The sequence below is a fragment of the Branchiostoma lanceolatum genome, chromosome 2 (assembly GCF_035083965.1).
Source record: "Branchiostoma lanceolatum isolate klBraLanc5 chromosome 2, klBraLanc5.hap2, whole genome shotgun sequence".
In the NCBI taxonomy this organism is placed as follows: Eukaryota; Metazoa; Chordata; class Leptocardii; order Amphioxiformes; family Branchiostomatidae; genus Branchiostoma; species Branchiostoma lanceolatum.
This window is the reverse complement of record NC_089723.1, coordinates 38,106,739-38,126,099: the sequence shown is the minus strand read 5'-3', so window position 1 is coordinate 38,126,099 and position 19,361 is coordinate 38,106,739. Positions and strand designations below refer to the sequence as shown.

Sequence of the window (19,361 nt, the reverse complement as noted above, 5' to 3'; positions counted from 1 at the left end):
CTTTGCACTCTTGTTTTGTTACTCTTCTTTTTTTTCAGAACCAGCCTTTTAGAAATCTTGGTTTGTACACTGATATTCATGCTATCATAATAACACTGATAGTCTCTATCAGTTTCTAAGTACGTTTCTTTTAGCTATTGACCTCCGATTCTTGGGCAGGTGTTGCATTGTATACAGAGCTGTCTACAGCTTTTAATTTTTTTCGGTCCCACTCATTGCTTAGGAGCCCGTGCTGTTGATTTTTGTTGTTTAATCTGTCATTTTGAGCTAATACGAAAATACATTTTCATCAATCTCATGTCAGGAAGTTGAGATTTTTTTGTATGGATGGGGTGAAATTTCTGTCTGCCTTACATGTAACAAGCAAATTTCCGTCCCAGGATGTAGGGATGGGTCCTGGAGACAGCCCTGCTTGTGAACAAGCTTGAAATAAGAAGAACTACATTTACATTATTGACACGCACAAATGTGTATGGACCATGAATTGTAAAATTATTGGAGAGTGAAGACTGCTTCTCGCCAATGTCAATTACTGTCTTCTTGTTATCTGTATTCAGTTGAAGACAAAGGAGAGAAAGGAAAAGGAAAATGAAGAACACAGCAAAACCTTGGTGGAAAGTTTGCAGCAGGAAAGGGACGGTAGGATGGCATGACATTTCTTTGTTTGTATGTTTGTTTGTTTGTTTGTTTGTTTGAACCTTTGTTCATGAGAAGCTCAAGTTGATTTCTACTATGCAACACTTAGTCATTCTTTTTTTTTGATTTCACATTTCACAGGAATTTTTTAAGTCAGGAATAATCTAGTCAAGACAAGTGAGGTCTCAGTGTGTCTTTTGTTGACAGTTTTATAAACTAAACTATTCTATTTGGGCATTTTGCCTGGCTTGGAATCACTACAAATATGCAGGATTTTGTAATTTTGTTTCACTGTTTCTGTAAACATATATTTCAACCAATCTACGGAGAAATTGGTGAAATATACCATATGCTGAGTTATAGTGATGCTGTTAATTCTTAGAAGAAAAAAAATCTGAATATCAACATGTCCCTTTACCAATCAAGTCTTTGAATTGTCCTTTTTCTTCGTTTTCATTCATTTTGTCTCTGTAATAGATAGTAATACAGTATGTCCTAATATCCTTCCTTGGAAATTGGCATTTCAATACTGAAAGAATAGCACATCCTGAACATGTTCAAGACAAAATATTGGAGAAATGAACACAGTTGTCCTAAGGGACAAATTAAGGGCAAATTAGGTAGAATATTTTCTTGTTTGTCACACTCAGGGTTTAGTTGTCAATGCTCCCATCCAGATGGCGGCTGTACCTTTCATCAAAATGGACATTACTGATTACCTCAGAAATGTTTACTTATCTTTTCTGTGATGTTTTCTTTACTGTTTCAGGGTTTCGTGGTGTTTTGTTTACGTGGATCTCCTTACTCCATGATTGATGTTAACATTTCTTTCAGTTTCAGTCAAATAGAAATTGTGCTGAGCATTTGACATCACACGTCCTTTGATTTGTTTTCATGTTTATATTGACGTCTTTAATTCTGTAAGGGTTTTATTAGTTTGTAAAAGGCTCTTTTGTTTTGTTGGATGTACATTTTTTTGTTGATTTTGTACATTTGATTTATTCCTTTATTTTTCGGTTTGAAAAAATTTTGATCAATGAATTTTTATACATAAAAAGAAGCTGATTTTTTGGTTATTTTTGTACATAAAAAGTTTGATTTTCCTACATTTTCTGTACTTAGAACAGGTTATTCCCATTTCTATAATCCTGTCTCTCCTGATTAGTCATCTGAAATATTCAAGTAAAAATGTTGACATTTTTAAAAGCTTGTAAAAGACTCTTCTGTTTTGTATGATGATTTTTTTTAGTTCATGAGATTGTTAATTTTTTGGCACTGATTCTACCTCACCTGAAATATTCACTTGGGAAAATGAAAAGATTTTTTAAAAGTCTTGTAAATTTTAATTGTTTTTATGTTTTGTTCGATGTATATTTGTTTTAGTTCTTTTTGTACATTTAGTTGATAGATATTTTGTGTACCATGCAAGAACTGGATATTAACAAGTACATGTATTTGTTTTCATTTCTACAATCCTATCTCTGACTTTTATAAAACTAGTAAAAGGTTCTTTTGGGTTTTTTGGATGTAGCAGTCTTTTAGTCATGTTATTTGTACATAAAAAGTTACATTTTTGTGTATTTTCTGTACCAAGAACGATTTTTTTTGTTCTTCAATCCTGTCGCCTATGAAATCCTTTTGACCTATTGCCACTCATTCTGCCTCACCAGAAATATTCAATTGGGATATTGAAAACAGTTTTTTAAAGTCTTGTAAAAGGTCTTTATATTTTGTTGCATGTGACATTTTTTTGTTATTTTTGTACATAAAAAGTTAGATGTTCCTATATTTTCTGTACTTAGAACTCTGTCTGGTTATTTGTTCCCATTTCTATACTTCTGTCCCCCATCAAATCCTGGTGACCTATTACCACTGATTCTGCCTCACCTGAAATATTCAATTGGGAAAGTGATCTCCCCTGGATGGAGCCACGCTGTCTGGACCCATAAATTGTGCCTCCTCCTCGAGACACTGATGAGAACTGACGTAATGCAAAACGACAAATTTCTCTGCTCCTGATAGATGACACATCGATACCGGCCACTTTCTGGCTTTTTCCTCGTAATGCTGTTCTTATGGTCTGAAGTAGGTTGAGTGTTGCGATGGTCTGGCTGTAGCGCTGATCTTATCCAGTACTATATGTTGTGATGTCTCAATGGAACACAGGGCACTTGGATGTCTCTGTCTGCAAAGTCAGGATAAATCTTTGGGTAAATCCATAGAGAAAGTTGAGACAACAAGAAGTAGTGTTCTTCATGTACAGTGCTACATGTATACAAGATTATAGCAGACAATTGCCTAGTAAATCCATCCATTTTGTTTGCATGTTTATCCAAATGTGTATCATTCATAGCCCTCTCTTGGCAGACCATTTTACATTCAACATAGTTTTCTTTGGTTCACAACCTTTTTTTTTCTCAGAGTGCCAACAAATAGTTGCTGCAGAAATGTTAGCAGAAAAGAAAAAGCATTTTGTGCCAAAGTAAACGAAATAAATTGATTTGCCAACCTAATTAAACTGTTAACATACCATCTTACAGATTGTAAGAAAGAAAGAAAGATCAAGTAATTGGCTGCTGTAGAGTAGAGGGCTATTAAAATAGTTAAATTCCACAGTGCAGATAGATCTATTCTACAGCTCTGATTGTTCTTTTGCAGATCTGAACAGGAGAATCACAGATCTGATTGTTGAGTTAGAAACCGACAAGGAAGAAAAGACTGAACTGCTTGGATCTAAGACGTCTCTGGCAACAAAGATAAAGGTACGCCAAAAATAGTCACTCAAGCAACTGGATAAAATTTTGAAACAGTCAGACGTTTCAGACAGCATCCGCTGTCTTTCGTAAGTGAGTCAGGAAAGGACTGGGAAACCAGGTTTTATACCAAAACTCTGAATAGATATCTTAATGAGGTTAAGACAATTTAGGATGTCTTGACATAGTTTTAGATAGAAGACTAAGTCAGGACAAGGTAGACTGAGTTTTGTATTATATGTTCAGACATGCATGATATTCAATAGTACAAAACAGCAAGTGTCCTTTCGTAGATGAAAGAGACAACAATGACCCACACACTCACACACACTCATGCACTCACACACACACTCACACATACACACGCACACCCTCACATGCAAAAAAAGTGAATTGCCGACGTACCACTGAACATGTTCAATTTTAGTGGATCATTTGTACAGTAGATTCTCTCGCTGAGTCTGTCAAGAAAAAACACTATTTCAATGGCATGTAAAATTTGAAATTCAATGTAGCATGCTTGTAAAAGTCCATCTACTTGTAAATAGAACGCATTAGCTGCTGGTAATTACAGACTCTACCTGTAAATTTTCCCCCAGCTCATTTGCATCAGTTTGCATACACACCACGCTGCACAACCTCCAGTGAGATACTCTCAATTTCTTTCTCTGACAGCCTGTTTCAGAATCCATGGTTTGCTGAGTGGAGTCCAATTTTGAGTTGACAATCCTCATCCAGTGATTCCTTTTTGTTTTGAACAAAATGTAACCCTATGATATTCTTCTTTTTCCTTAGTATCAACAAGCACATAATGAAAATGTCACTGCAATTATGTATTTATTAATGTGTACCTGACTACATTGTCTTTTGAGTGACACTGTGTCGTTGAAAGCATAAACATGTGAATATGTTAAGTCTTCTCTCACAGACTCTTTGATTCAAGATTGTGCACATTTGATCCCTCTCGTTCCTGTTACAGGTGTTGGAAGATGAGGTGAGAGGATTGAACAACAGAGCCGATCGTCTAACAAGAGAGGTGAGGTTCTTCTTCTATATACTGGTGGTTAAAAAAGAATCATCCTGGGAAGGTGTTCAGTTATAGCCCGGGTGCCACACTTCGTAGTAACCCTGTGGTTTAAGCAAGCAAAAAGATTGAGCTAGTTAAAAAATTCCTAGGATTTTTGGTGACATTATTCTTGTATCTTATATGCACGTGTTAGTAATAGTAAATATATTTGTATGTAATGTTAGTTCAGAATCCAAATTAGGCAATCACGGATAGAAGCACATGCATGTCTACACTAAAATTTGTTTCATCTATTAGTAAGAATTCATATGTCAACTTCAAAGAAAATTACATGCTTTTCCCCCATAAATTATGGCATGATAAAAAGGCTTCAATCTTGTCAGTTTTTGTGTTTAGTAGAACTTGCAACATTGTGCATAAAGATGATGTTATGCCTACTTCACAAATGATATACAGTATTAATCTCAATGTGCTGGGACATACACCGTCATAGAGTCATATTCTTTAATGCTCTTTCTTTAAAGATATCATTATCAATGTCTGAAACCGTTGTATTAGACCAAAAATTGGTACTTTGTTCTGTAAAGCTCATTGAAATACAGACAGATACTTAAGTATGAGCTCAGAGCATTGCGTTGTCTTGTAGTTTACATTTTCAGCTACAGTCAAACCTGCCCAAGAATACCATCCAGGGGACCAATAAAATCTGGTCTATGTGGACAGGTGGTCACTAATGGTTTATTAATGCTTGTGTCAATGGGAAAATCTATAAGGGAGCACCAAAATGTGGTCACAATGGCCAGGTCGTTCTTAAATAGAGGTGGCCACTTGTACAGGTTTGACTGTACATCATTGGCCATGTGGTCCTTATGTAGAGGTGGTCACTTGTACAGGGTTGACTGTATATCAATGGCCAGGTGGTCCTTATGTAGAAATGATCACTTGTACAGGTTTGACTGTATATCAATGGCCAGGTGATCCTTATGTAGAGGTGGCCACTTGTATAAACTTTTGACTGTATATGAATGGCCAGGTGGTCCTTAATATGTAGAAATGATCACTTGTACAGCTGCAGGTTTGACTGTAGATTTGATTCTGAAAGTCCCTGTTTTCCATCAGTGCAAATTTCCCCCAGATTGCCCCAGCCCAGCAGGGTGGCGTCTGGCCGTGGTGCTGGACACACCATCATGTAATTACATATGGCCGGGTTAAGCCGAATCACAAAGGTAGCATGCATAGTCCAGTAGTTTAAGTGACCCTGCCTCTGGACCAAGCAGTCGTGAGCTCGAATCCCGGCTGTGTCGCTCACCCTAGTGGATAGGGGTGCAGTAGTTAGGATGGGATGTTAAGCTGTGGTCCACTGTTCATTGTGCTAGTCAAAAAGAGCAAGGGGAATTTCCCTGGTAAAAGAACCTGTATACACTATCGTGTCATTATATATGGCTGGGTCAAGCTGAATACAGCAACTACACAGGCTTGTAGTGTCACTTCTACAGAAAACACTTCATTAAGTGTTCCCTGTCCATTTGTATTTTTGTCTGATAATTGAAAAGGAAGGGGCTACAATAAATATGTACTAAGCTCTACACCTTTCAAATGGGATTAATTCAAAACATTTTGTACAATTGTGCATAAAGTCAAATCAATCTACACCTGAGTTTCAAAAACGTGACAGAATCTGTGTCCTTAGGACTCTAATAGCACACAATATACATTCATCTAACGAAGAGACGTAAAACTACTAAAAGTAGGATAGAAATATCCTTGCTATAGATAGAAAGAAATATTCTCCTTTCTTGAGAATATGTGGCCAAAGTTATTGCTGAGCCATTGCTATGTTCTTTTGATTTCTGGAATAATGTATTGAACCAGTGAGAGATTATGATGCACTACGAACCTGCTCAGTCAACTGTGGCCGCAGAAGCAGCTCTTTGTACTTACAGATCAATCACAGACATGTGTCATACATGAAGCCAGCTGTTTCTCTCACAACAACCATGTTAGAACAATAGTCATAGAAGAACTTTATTGCACGACAATTAATTGTACACGGTACAATGTAAGGCAACAACTACTAAACATATGCATAGTGCAAAATGAAGGTAAAACTTAACATCCTAATTACTAAACAATATTGAATAAGGGCCATCATACAATGTCATGTACATCATCAGTTTCGGTATTTTTTCTAATGACAGCAGTCTTTTGTGTAATTTCCTATTTTAGCATTGTGGGGTCCTTCCATCTAAAGATGTATTCAAATCTGTCTGTAGCATTGAGACTCTTAAAATCAGTTGTACTTCATTTGAGAAATGTGAATAACTTATTACGTGAAATTAAAAATCATATCTAGAGCATTCCATGACAAAGTGAAATTCATCTTCAATTTGCTAAAAATGGACAAAATGGGCAAAACCTTTGGTCAGGGGCTACATTTTGATATAGTTCCAAACATCATTAATTTCAGTATTCTATTTGATGACAAAGCAGTCTTTTGTGTTATTACCTATTTTAGCATTGTGGGGGTCCTTCCATCTAAAGAATCGGATATATTCAAATCTGTCTGTAGCATTGAGACTCTTAAAATCTGTTGTACTTGATTTGAGAAATGTGAATAACCTATTACGTAAAGCATGATATTTGACTCAGTGAGACTCAAGGTGCTATACTGTGAAAGGTGTTTTGATATCAGAATTACCACAAACGTAGGAATGTCACAGAAAATGTAATTCCAGTTGTGCAGGAGAAATAACAGTATTCTGAACTGTATCTTCCATTAACTGAGCTCCACATGCATAGTAGAAAAAGAGGAGATTCCCCTCTTAAATCCAAAGGCAAAAAGTATTTTGAAATGTGGATGACATAAGTTGCATATTGTTCACATTTAGGTTGCATATTTACAAAATTCTGATGGGCAATTTCATTGAATTTGTTCATTGTTCATCTCAAGCGCAAGAATATATGCACTACATACACTGCAGATGAAACCAAAAGCAAAGCAGCTGCTTGCAGGAATAATCTAAAGGATTTAGAGGTGATTTTTTTCAATGTTAAGATAGAGACCTTGCTCAGAAATTCAGTTTAAAACAAATCAGTATTTTCTTACCTTGTCCACAGAGCATTACACAGTTCCTTTTGACCAGGGGACTAATAATTCTGCAGCCTTGTTGAGAAAGTCAAGCATGTGCATTCTCATGAGACATAGAAATAGTCATAAAGCATTTCATACAATTGATATCTTGGTATTTTTATATCATATAAGATTTGAGATACTGAACTCAAATCAAATGATGATGATTAGTATACACTTCACCATTTGTTTGTGGTATGAAATGAAAATATTTTGTCCATTTTATGATTTAGGTATATGTCAGGTTAAACATATTGTCCCAAATACATGTATTTCGAACCATCTGCTGTAAGATATACATGACTGTGTAAAATGCTAAGGTCCAATGTTTTGTCTTTTTCTTGAAATCGTGTCTAGATATTTCCATCATTCTTTTGTTCATACATTTATAATTTAAGACAATGGATAACATTTGTTCCTGTCATCAACTGTGGCACAAATTTCAAAATTATACCCGGCGAGAAATTATAGTCGAGTAGACTGTCTAGTTTTAGATAATCCATCCTTAATGTTTTAATTCTGGCTAACCCAATATTATAATGATAATTTCATTTGTTAATCAAAGAGTTTTTTTTTAGATTGACACTCATTACATTAATATAGTTACAGTCCACCCAGTATCTCATATTAAAGAAAAGTTGTTAGAGCTCTCTTCAGTTTTTGAGATGAATATTGAAAATGATGTTTTCTTCCATACAACATGGCTTTGGGAACACGTAAAATCAGTGGAATGATGTACATGATTGTATAGTACATACTATAGGTTTTATCTAATGCATTGTTAGCTTGTTATTGAACGGTTTAGAGTTTACAATGTGGCAGCAGTACAACTTTCTACCTCCGTAATCCCCAATGAAAAGTTTGCACCAATAACCTTAGCTGACTTCTTTGAGATGTCACAAAGGGAAGGACTTATAGATTTTTGCTCTCCCAGCAAGGTTTTAATTTCAGTGATTTGTCATCGGGCCCTTTAACTCAATCAAAATTTGACTTTTCTGTCCAGTTGAAATATTCCTCTGATAGCTTTGAAGGTTCCCTGTTGTATTGAAGTGGAAACAGCGTAATAGCTCTAGCAAAGGTCCAAACATCATTGCAGATTTACATTTTTAGTCAAACCTGTGCAAGTGACCACCTCTACATAAGGACCACCTGGCCAATGTGACCACTTTTTGGTGGTCCCTTAAATAATTTTCCCATTGACACAAACATCAAGAATCCTGTCCATAGTGACCACCTGTCCATATAGACTGTATCTAATCAGTTCAATGAGTGGTCTTCTTGGGCAGTTTTGAGGAGATGAATTTCTTCCTTTACTGCAAGTTTTGTTTATTATTATTTATTTTGATAATCGTTTCCAGACTTTTTGTGTTAATCTTTAGGCGATATCCACAACAGTATCAGCAATGTTACCACTTTAACCCCCAGCCTGCTATGGTAGCCATTTAGCACCAGAGTTGTATTGGTTATGGGGTTAGGCAGTAGGGGGAAGGTTAATGTTATAGGGACATACAGACAGACCCAAATAGGACAGATCAATCAAGTAAAACCTTAACGGCAGAACCAAAATCTATAAGTCTTTGCTTTTGTTACATCTCAAAGAAGTCAGCTAAGGTTATTGATACAAACTTTCATCAGGGATTATGGCGGTAAAAAGTTGTTCAATGACACTGCATTAGATAGACGGGTAAAACCTGTTCAGAAAGCACTATTTGTACTGTATATTTTTATTTTCTTTATTTGAGCTGACCATATCATTCCACTGATTTTGCATGTCTCTAAAATCATGTTATATGCAGGAGCACTCATTTTCAATCTAAGTACAGACAGGGCTCGAAATACTGGGTCCATGATTGTGCACCTTTGTGCACCCAAAATTGTAGCTGCTGTACACCTAATGTTTAGTTTGACTGTGGGTGCACCAGTGCACCTAAGTATTTTTGTAGGCTATCGATAAAATATTCTACTGTCCGTATTGTACACAAGCGTGCAGAATATTCTTGAAATTTAAGTGTCAGAGAAAGCAACATAACCTTTAGTTAGTTGTACCTTGATATTATTTTTTTAAAGTGAGCAGTAGGGTTAATGTTATGTTTTGCTGATCATGGCATTCAACTTTATTACTTACGTAGACTTCGTCTGACACATGATGAGGCAGTTCTGTTGGCCCAAGAGGCTTGGTCAAAATTCTTTCTGTGCTCCAAATGTTTTTGGTTGGGTGCACCAGTGTACCTATTCCCAAATATGAATTTTGAGCCCGGGTACATCAGGGACATTCATACAAACCCAGATAGGACAGATGAAAAGGAAAGACTGTTCCTGAGTAGCAGCTGGGCGGTGAACTGTACTTAAAAAGACGCCTTCGTGATGAATGGGTCAATTTGGGCCAGTCGCTTCCTTTGTCCTCTCACAATTATACTTTCCCATTTTCCCTGTTGTGCAGTTTGCACAGGTTTTGAGCACATGCAGATCTGTATGTGATTGACCTGCCTAACTCAGATTTAGTATTCAATATCCACAAGAGGTCGTCAATACCCCACTGTAAATTTGCAAGGCTGGTAGGACGCAGAATTAAGTTAAAGACATTTGTCCAGGGGCCTTATTGTTTATTTCAGATTTTAGCATGAAAGTCCATCTACATTGGTACCAGAAATCATTCTCAAGCGAAGTTGAAATGTGAAATCTCCAACAAAACAGACGAAAAATTTTGGAAAGTGCAAATTTGCTTCAGAATTTCAATTTGATGGTACAACTTTGCTGGAATGACTTTTAAAACAAAGCCTTTGCCTGCTTCAACCACCTTTGTTATGATATATCACAAATTAAGAGCATAACATATTATACATTTTGTATAAACGCAGGGGGAAACACAGTGTGTCTCACCCTGAATTGTGTATAGTTCGTCACATTTTTTTAAAACAAAAATTATGTACATTGACACAAACAATTCTGCACAAGTCATGCACTACCAGTGGCATACTTTAGAAACAGACATACTTGGCCTTGGAGTTGCTCCCTTCAGCCCTTAGTGCACTGCCCCAAACTGAAGCACGCTTGCAAGTGGGAACAGAAATATTTTTTTTACTGTTTATTTTTATTGTACAATTTTGCTGGTTAACTTAAAAACAAAGCCTTTGCTTACTTCAGTCACCTTTGTTATAAATTTTTACAACAAACATCATGTACATGCAAAACGTACTTGTAGTTGGTCCCTTCCGTCAGAGCACCCGGTGATCATGAGGCATTGCCCCACACAGAAGCGCGCTGTTGCACGTGGGACCGGAACTGAAAGGATTTTGTTTTTGGTGTTTATTTGCTTGTACAATTCTGCTGTTTAAAAACAAGGCCTTTACTCACTTCAGTCACCTTTATTATATATTAAATTTTACAAACGTCATGTATAAAATGTACTTGGAGTTGGTCCCTTCAGTCAGAGCACCAGGCATTGCCCGACACAGAAGCGCGCTGTTGCACGTGGGACCGGAACTGGGGCAGGTAACCGGGGGTGAACTTGCCCAAAAGCAGAGGCCAAATGCCAATTGGAGAGGTGGTGCAAAGCAAACTGTGGGAACAAAGTTAAATACACAGGGAGGTCAGGGTCATGCCCAGTCAGTATTAGCAGCCAAGGGTAAACGCTGGGGAGGGAATTACGCGCCAGCGGGACTCTATTACCGCAGCAGGAGTTGTGTAAACTTCCTCGTAGGGACCTGAAGCATCCTACAAACCAACAGAAATATAGAAAAATTGTCTGATTTAGGGCAAATTTTAAAACTAGGCCCTGAAAATGTAGCACTTATAGGAAGGCCTTTCTGTATCATACTGCAAAAGTTGATAATGTTATTGTGAAATTGTTTGGTTTCACGACAAATTTGACTTTTGAAAAAACTGAACAAATGCTAGCTTTTCAAAATAAAGGTTTATCATTTTTCTTTCCCTTCTTAGTCAATTAAGTCAATGATATTTGTGATATGCCAACCCATTTTGTATGTGTTATTTTTAAAAATTCAATCCTCAACTAAGATGACACATACATATCCAATCTAACAGACTTCTACATGTAGGTAAAATTGTTTGTATCTTTGAACTTGTAATGTAAAAGTCTCTATTGTGGGTGCAAGTTTGATATAGGCTTAAATTACCATAAACAAAAAAAAAGATATCCCAAATTTGGTTTTTGTAAATGTTGAATTACAGTTGTTATAGATTGGCATGTATGTAATGAAATTACATTATTCTTGCTACATTATAGAAAATGGCTCATTAAAGGCACTATTTAACATGATGATGATGACTGTTTTGGCCATTATGTTTATTGCAGGTGAAAATTGATGCATATTTCCCTAAAGTTTTCATCATTTCATTTTATTGCTCTTGAGTTACAATATAAAGTAATGTGACTTTTACATAACTATAATTATTGTAATGCGTGTGAATCATGTAATACAAATTATTGCATGTAATATGACATGGTCACAGATGTTATTAATTTCTTCTGTTCAGATGAAATATGGAATCATTATCATAATAACTTTCTTATTGCAATATTTATGAATATGATTTTCATAACATACCTTTAAGCAATTTCTCTTTTATGGTAAAGTTCAGGTATTGAGTTTGTCACTTGTTTTGTCAGTGGGTGGCACTTGTTTTAAGATGAAACAAAAATTCGTAGATTAATACCGCCCAAAATGGACCCATTCGATAGTCTTTCAGTCTATAACCTGTTCAGGAAACATTTTCTGAAGGTCTTAGCAAAACAGCATAGCCCTAAAAGTTCAGATATTGAATTTGTCACTTGTTTTGTCAGTGGGTGGCACTTGTTTTAAGATGAAACAAAAATTCATAGATTAATGCCGCCCAAAATGGATCCTTTTGATTGTCTTTCTATAACCTGTTTAGGAAACATTTCCTGAAGGTCTAAGCAAAACAGTATAGCCCTAAAGTGTACAACTGTAGGCACCCTGTGGACGTGACATCATCATGTGTGTTTATAATTTACTATTTTGGAGTTATTTGATGCTATTGTCTGATATCTTCTTTAAACAAAAGGTCAGGATAGAGCATACGAATCTCGGCTGATTGTACAAAAGTGGCTTCTACAATACATATGTCAAGCTTAATCTTCTTAGCCCTACACATAGGCATATTTGCTAATCCTTAAAAATTTCATTTTGTGTCATTTTGCAAGCCCTTTTGTTTGGGTTTAATTGTAGTTATGATGACATTGTGTAATTGTAACTACTGTAAGTAAAGCTTAATCTTCTTAGCCCTATATTTTGTAGTCCTTGCCATTTCGTGAGCCTTTTTTCTGAGTTTGACATAATGATTATAATTATATAGTAGCTGTAACGAAAGTGGACTCTACAAAACAGAAGTCGACCTTAATGTTAATCTGCTGAGACTTGGACATACACTTATTTCTAGTCCTCTTAATTTTGTATCTGGAGCTGCAAAAGGAAGGGACCCCTTTTGTTTGGGTTTGGTTGTAGATATGAAGTGTAACTGCAACGAAACTTAGTCTGCTCGGACTTGAATACAAACAATTATTTTTCAATCCTTTTCATTTGTGTAACTGCAAACGTAGTTACCCTAAGGGTTTTTGTTTGGGGTTGGTTATGGACACGATTATTGTAACAAAACAAGTCAATGGTCTCTCTAGACTTGCATGAGGCATATCTTTTAATCCTTTTCGTTTCATGTCTGTAACTGCAAAGACAGCAACGCTTTTTGTTTGGGAATGATTGTAGACCTGCCGATTGTGTAATTGCAATGATACAGAAGCCAACTTAAATCTCTTTAGACTTGCACATTAGGCATGTTTTTAATCCTTTTCATTTTGTGTATGTAACTGCAAACGAAATGCTCCCTTTTGTTTGGGTTTAATTGTAGACATGATGTGTACTTGTAACGAAACAGAAGCCAACTTTAATCTCTTTAGAATTGCACATAGGCGTAGTTTTTAATCCGTTTTACTTCGTGTATGTAACAGAGGAAGCAAGCCTTTTTGTTTGAGTTTAATTGCAGACATGATGTCAGCAATTACTCGATACATGTCCATCTGCGTGCTCCGTTAAAGGCACCCGCGTGTGGCGGTGCGCCAGGCAAGCAACCGTTATGGACGCTCCAGTGTCAATTGTTCCGGGGACCCGTGAAATCCAGCAGATGTGTCGCCACACAATGGAGCACGAGGATATAATAGACACGACAATACTGCCCCGAACAATGGGACAACGGCAGGGCAGGCTGCGCTCTCTACACACACCGGTCCCCCGAGGGGGGCATGTTTAATATGCTGTCACGCTGAGTCCCCGGCAGGCCTACAAAAGGAAGATTAATGTCAACATTACTTACATGCCAAACAACTTTTATCGATTGCCATTTCAATAATTAACATAAGCCGTGCGTCCGGACAGACTGAATGTGCCCCGATACACCTGTTCTATAGGGACAGGGAGTACCAGGATGGAGTTGTCATTGTCCTGTCAGGGACAAGCATGCATTTCACTACATGTTGTGAGGAAGAAATGAATTTTGTTTTGTTTCTATGTAAAATCAGTTCTTATAATGGTCCACATAGATGATATTTGCAACCTTCTGACAACCTCTAGTATAGATAGTGCATAAAAGAAATTCAGGAAATTTGTTAAGAAACTGGTTACACATCTTAACTTATTATAACTTAACCAATGTGTTCATAGCCAAATCGTCTTTCTTTCTATAACATGCTGTTGTTGAACAATTATAGCCACAGAGACAACTGCTAAACTACATGTAGGCTTTAGTTCAGGGACTCAATGGCTCACAGCCAGGAATGGAGTTTCATTGTTCTGTCAGGGACAAACATGCGTTTCATTACATGTTTTAAGGAAGAAGTGTGTTTTTTTTGTTTCCATTTAAGAAATCAATTCAATCAATAGCAAGGGTCTGCGTAGATGATATTTGCAACCTTCTGACAACCTCAGTCTATAGATAGTGCATAAAAGAAGTTCAAGAAATTGGTTATTATAATAAGAAACTGGTAACATATCTTAACTTAACTTAAATCGTCTTTCTTTCTATAACATGCTGTTGTTGAACAATAGCCACTTTAAGTGACAACTGCTAAACTAGGCTTTCAGGCTCTACATATAGTAGTATTTTATTAGTACTCCAGTTCAGGGACCCAGTCAATGGCTCACAGCCAGGATGGAGTTGTCATTCTTCTGTCAGGGACAATCATGCATTTCATTACATGGATGGAGAAAAAGAAGTGAATGTTGTAGTTGTTTCCATGTCAAAAATCAATTCTTATAAGCGTCTGCATAGATGATGTTTGCATAATTCTGACAACCTATGTAAGACTTTGTGTTTTAAACCACAGTCAAACCTGCCCAATAAGACCACTCAGAGGACCGATGAAATCTCTGGTCTATGTGGACAGGTGGTCGCTATAGACAGAGTTCATGATGCTTGTGTCAAATTAATGGGAAAATTATCTAAGGGATCGCCGAAAAGTCGTCACATCGCTCAAGTGGTCCTTCTGTAGAGGTGGTCACTTGCACAGGTTTGAATGTACCATAATGAAAGTCACATCAACAGTGTGGCAGCTCCATATTGTGAAGAATATGTTTCTCATCAAAATTTCATGAACTTCAAGCAATGTCACTTTTTACAACATCCCAAATTCAGGGCAGTACTAGTGTAGAATTGTTTGTCCATAGACAATGATGAAAATAATCCATTTCTTTGATATATCAAAATGGTAATAGTATTATGGAAGTAAGTGTTGTAGCCATGCAGTCTGGAAGCTTTGTACCCAATATCTGTGCTTACATTAACTTTTCTGATCTTGATGAAGATAACAGTCTGTATATCTTAATGATATGTTAATGTTTATATATAATGTTCCTTTCAATCTTGAAATTTGTATGTCTGTATGTTTATACAAATGTATGTACGATGAACCCTGGTAGATTAGTTGTGATACGACTAAAGTCTATCGTTGTAAACGAATAAACAAAGTGTTGGTTCCTGGCTGGCAGAATACCTGATAAATCTAAACATTCAAGGGCTTGTGCCACCAATGACACCAAAATACAGCAGTTCCTGATCACATTCAATTATCATTCAACAAACACAGTTGACACATGTTCTTTTCAGTTGCAAACAGTGTGTCATTATATACAGTTGAAATGTATTAAAGGTTTGCTTTTTATGCTTCTCAAAACAACGTTTTACTCAAGCCATGGTACCAGGTATAATCATTAAGTGATTATTTTCAGATTCATTTCCTATTAGGGAATACAGTAGCAGCTGTTTTGTTGGGAAGATGTCCATGTGTATTTGGTGAATGTTGTTATGTATCATCATAGTTAATGTTTTACTTTCTGTATACTGTCCAGTGTGCAGACATGAGGGAGAGACTGAGTTCCTCTGACCAGCAGCTGGACCAGAAGAACAGAGATCTGGACAACAAAACTGCTGACCTGGACAGGACAAGGTGTGTTTTTACCTTCGCCGAGAAGGTTATTATGTTTAGCCATACCTAGTATGGCTCAACATATTGTTTTTGTTCACGTTCTTCTTCTTCTTCTTCTTCTCCTGCCATATCTTCAAATGGAATCTACTCCGTCATTTTTGGGCCAAACGACCTGAAATTTGGCATGTAGGTAAAGATGGCAAATACCCTTAGGTGATTTTAAAATTTCGTTAAAACAGGCATTAAAATCATTTTTATGGAGGTTTTTTGGGGCATTTTCATACAATTTTTATATTTTGGGCTCCTGTGCCCTGGTATTGCAAGCAAGTGACCTGAAATTCGTTACAAGGGTGCCTTGAACATGTCCCTACAGGACTTCAATCACAATTCTGGTGTACATCACTTCAGAATGCTTCATTTTGGGGACTTTTGGGCCCATTTTCAGACCAAAAACAGGCCAAAAGTGGTATCCCCGTTCCATGTTCTATTTGCTGCTGGCCAAGGAATCCATGTTCTATCTAAGGATCCCCGCGTTCCATTTGCCACTGGCCAAAGAACGCGTGTTCTATTTAGGTCACCTGAGGTCATATTGCAGGAACACACGCAAGCCTTTGCAGTAAGAAGCTCTTGGGGTCTCGCAGAACTTGTAGAGAGAATTTTTTTGCACGGGTGATTTTGGAACAGTCAATTTATGCATCGGGAGGGAGATTGGCGAAGTATGATGCTCTCGCAAATGTTGCCTTTCTACATGCAGTTAATATTTCGATTTGCCCAGGCATTATTCTGGGACAGCCCACTTCTTGCATGGGGAGGAGTATGGCTAAACATGCTGTATTTGCTCAGGGGCAAATGACGGCCTTTCTAGTGTTTTGCACAGTGTTTGTGTGTGTCCGTCCGTCCATCCGTCTGTAAACAGTATAACTCGAGAATGCCTGGATGGATTGTCTTCATATTTGGTATGTGGGTAGGTCTTCTTGAGACCTCAAAATGAATAGATTTTGGGCCCCCAAGTGGCTTACTATGGTACTGCAGTGGAAGTTTCGGGTTTGATATCTCGCTTTTTGGACATGCTATGGTCATGATTTTTGAGTGGTAGATAGCTCTTGTTTTTTTCTATTATGATCATGTTCAGCTTTTAGATGTAGTATGATGTGGTCACATTTGCTGTTGGTTGTCGTGCGATTTTGATGGGCAATTTTCAATTAGGGTGTGACAAATATCCAACCACCCACAAGAATCTAATTGATTCTAAGGCAGCCTTTGAATTTTGTACGTATGCACGACTTATCCAAGAATCCCCCGTTTGTGATTGTACAATGATCATGCGACGAATATGACCAGGCCCTAACTTTAAATATCAGGTGTGCTCTTATACTTTCTCTGTGCCACCTTGCACTTAAACGTGAACTGTATGACCGACGGAGGCCATATATATGGCTTTGCATAGACCTGACAAGGTTCTTTTCCTTTAACCCTGTTCGGCTTATATTTGTTGTCACTTGTGTTTTCTATGCTAGCATTACAGTCACATTCGTTATAGGTTTGTTTGTTTGTTTGTTTATTGTTTATTTGCATGTGTACAATATAAAACAAAGATAAATAGAGCAAAGAATACATGCAGGGGAGGCCAGAAGCCTATAAGGCTTTTCGGGGGCCTCCCCTAAACTACACAAATGGAATTTTTACAAAATTATATATAATCAAAACTAAGAAAAATTAACGAAAGAAGAAATTGGAATTGTAACATAAATCCTAATAAAAAAAATAGGTCGTTGTATGGTTTTGAAAATTTTCAAGCAAAGTGAGCCAAGAACTGACAAAGGTCTGAGGCAGCCTTTACTATAAGCTGAATTTTGTACAACATATGCACAACTAACCCAAGAACACCACAACGCCCTCCCACCCATGCATGCTGCAAAGGTCAACTCTTACCAAGAAGATGTTTCAGAAAAGTCTTTGGACATTTTCCTAGTCTTAAAACATTTTGCCTTTTTTATATACCAAACCTGTCCAAGAAGACCACTCATGAGCAGGGGAACAATAAAATCTGTGTGGACAGGTGGTCGTTATAGCCAGGAATTATTATGCTTTTGTAAATGGGGAAAATTATCTAGGGGCCCACCAAAAAGTGGCCAGGTGTTCCTTATGTAAAGGTGGTACACTTGTACAGGTTACACTATGTTATCCTTTAATGCATGCTAAATGCATTCTCCTTTCAAAACCAGAAAATCCACATCTTTATTTATTTTGTGGAAGTTTTACTTCTGTCTGAAGGACACACAGGGCCGAAAAAAGTCGTCAAGGAAGTAAGAGAGAAACCGCCACGGCCATTTGTAATTGACAGCCAGATATAAAAGTAAGTGAATGTCTCCAGTTGTGAAACGTTATCTCTCATAAGAGTTTCCTACGCCGAAGTTCTGCCGTCAGGGCGAAGAGGCCGTCTGCCTATCATGCTCGAGCCAGGCAAAGTCTGGACTATTAAAGTTATCGAACTCGCTTCATGTGCCCTGCCCCGCTACTCAAACCCGCGACCTCTTGAACCAAGTGTCTGAGTGATGTGCTCATTTCTCTAGGATTATGGCTGTGACTGAATAGTGTCAGTGGTCTTTATTAACACCCGGTCGTATGAAAGATAGTTTCCTCGATATTGGTAACATTATTATTTGCGAGGAGATTTTCGTAGATAAATTCCCGGCGTACTATGAGCAATAACCAAAGTTTCTGACACTCGGCGGCAATGAAGACAAGTGAGTATGAGAAAAATATGTAAAGTAAACGACTGGCCGCGCAATATAGTGATCACGCTGTGCGGAACAATCTGTCACGGGGGGAGCAATAAAGCAGTTTAACAGACAGTTTGCTCATTCCGGAGACGGTTTCATCATTTGAGGGTCTGTTATGTCAGCTTATTAACTGTTTGGGGGAAATCGCTACGTGTGTGCTAGTGCCCCCAGAGCGGACGGCACCGCGTTATTGAAGTTCAAGGTATAATTGATTTTCTGGCAGCACCTTTGTTGCCGCACGGCAGGATGGCCGCGTATTGACAGTTGTGCCTGAGTAGTGGGCACTAAATTAAACATTCTGTCATGTCGAATTTGTTGCCGGCAACGTCTTCCTCCTTTCCTCTGACCGCCACTTTATCCCAATTGATCTCTCTCAATTATCAGCGTCCGGAACTGAACTCTGCTGGGCTTCACGAGGGAGACGCGTTACCCGGAGTGACAAGTGCCTTCCCAGCTCCGACTTGTATCACTTCCGATCGATAGCTGACATAAAATCTCATCGTCAGGTGACGGGCAAGATGTCTGATTTATGCTGTTAATATTCCCGTGTTTTCTCTAAATGAGAAATGGTCGGAAA

The 19,361-nt window shown here is 37.6% G+C and overlaps 1 protein-coding gene across 2 annotated transcripts in view; it reads left to right on the top strand.

The window, feature by feature from the left end:
* The window catches only part of LOC136428967 (centlein-like), an 86,424-nt gene that overhangs the window by 13,605 nt on the left and 53,458 nt on the right, over positions 1-19,361 (top strand). For both annotated transcript variants that reach the window (XM_066418816.1, XM_066418817.1), the window contains 4 exons: positions 558-639; positions 3,295-3,398; positions 4,369-4,425; positions 15,925-16,022. In XM_066418816.1, the coding sequence (XP_066274913.1) occupies positions 558-639; positions 3,295-3,398; positions 4,369-4,425; positions 15,925-16,022 (341 nt within the window). The remainder of the gene's footprint in view (positions 1-557; positions 640-3,294; positions 3,399-4,368; positions 4,426-15,924; positions 16,023-19,361) is intronic.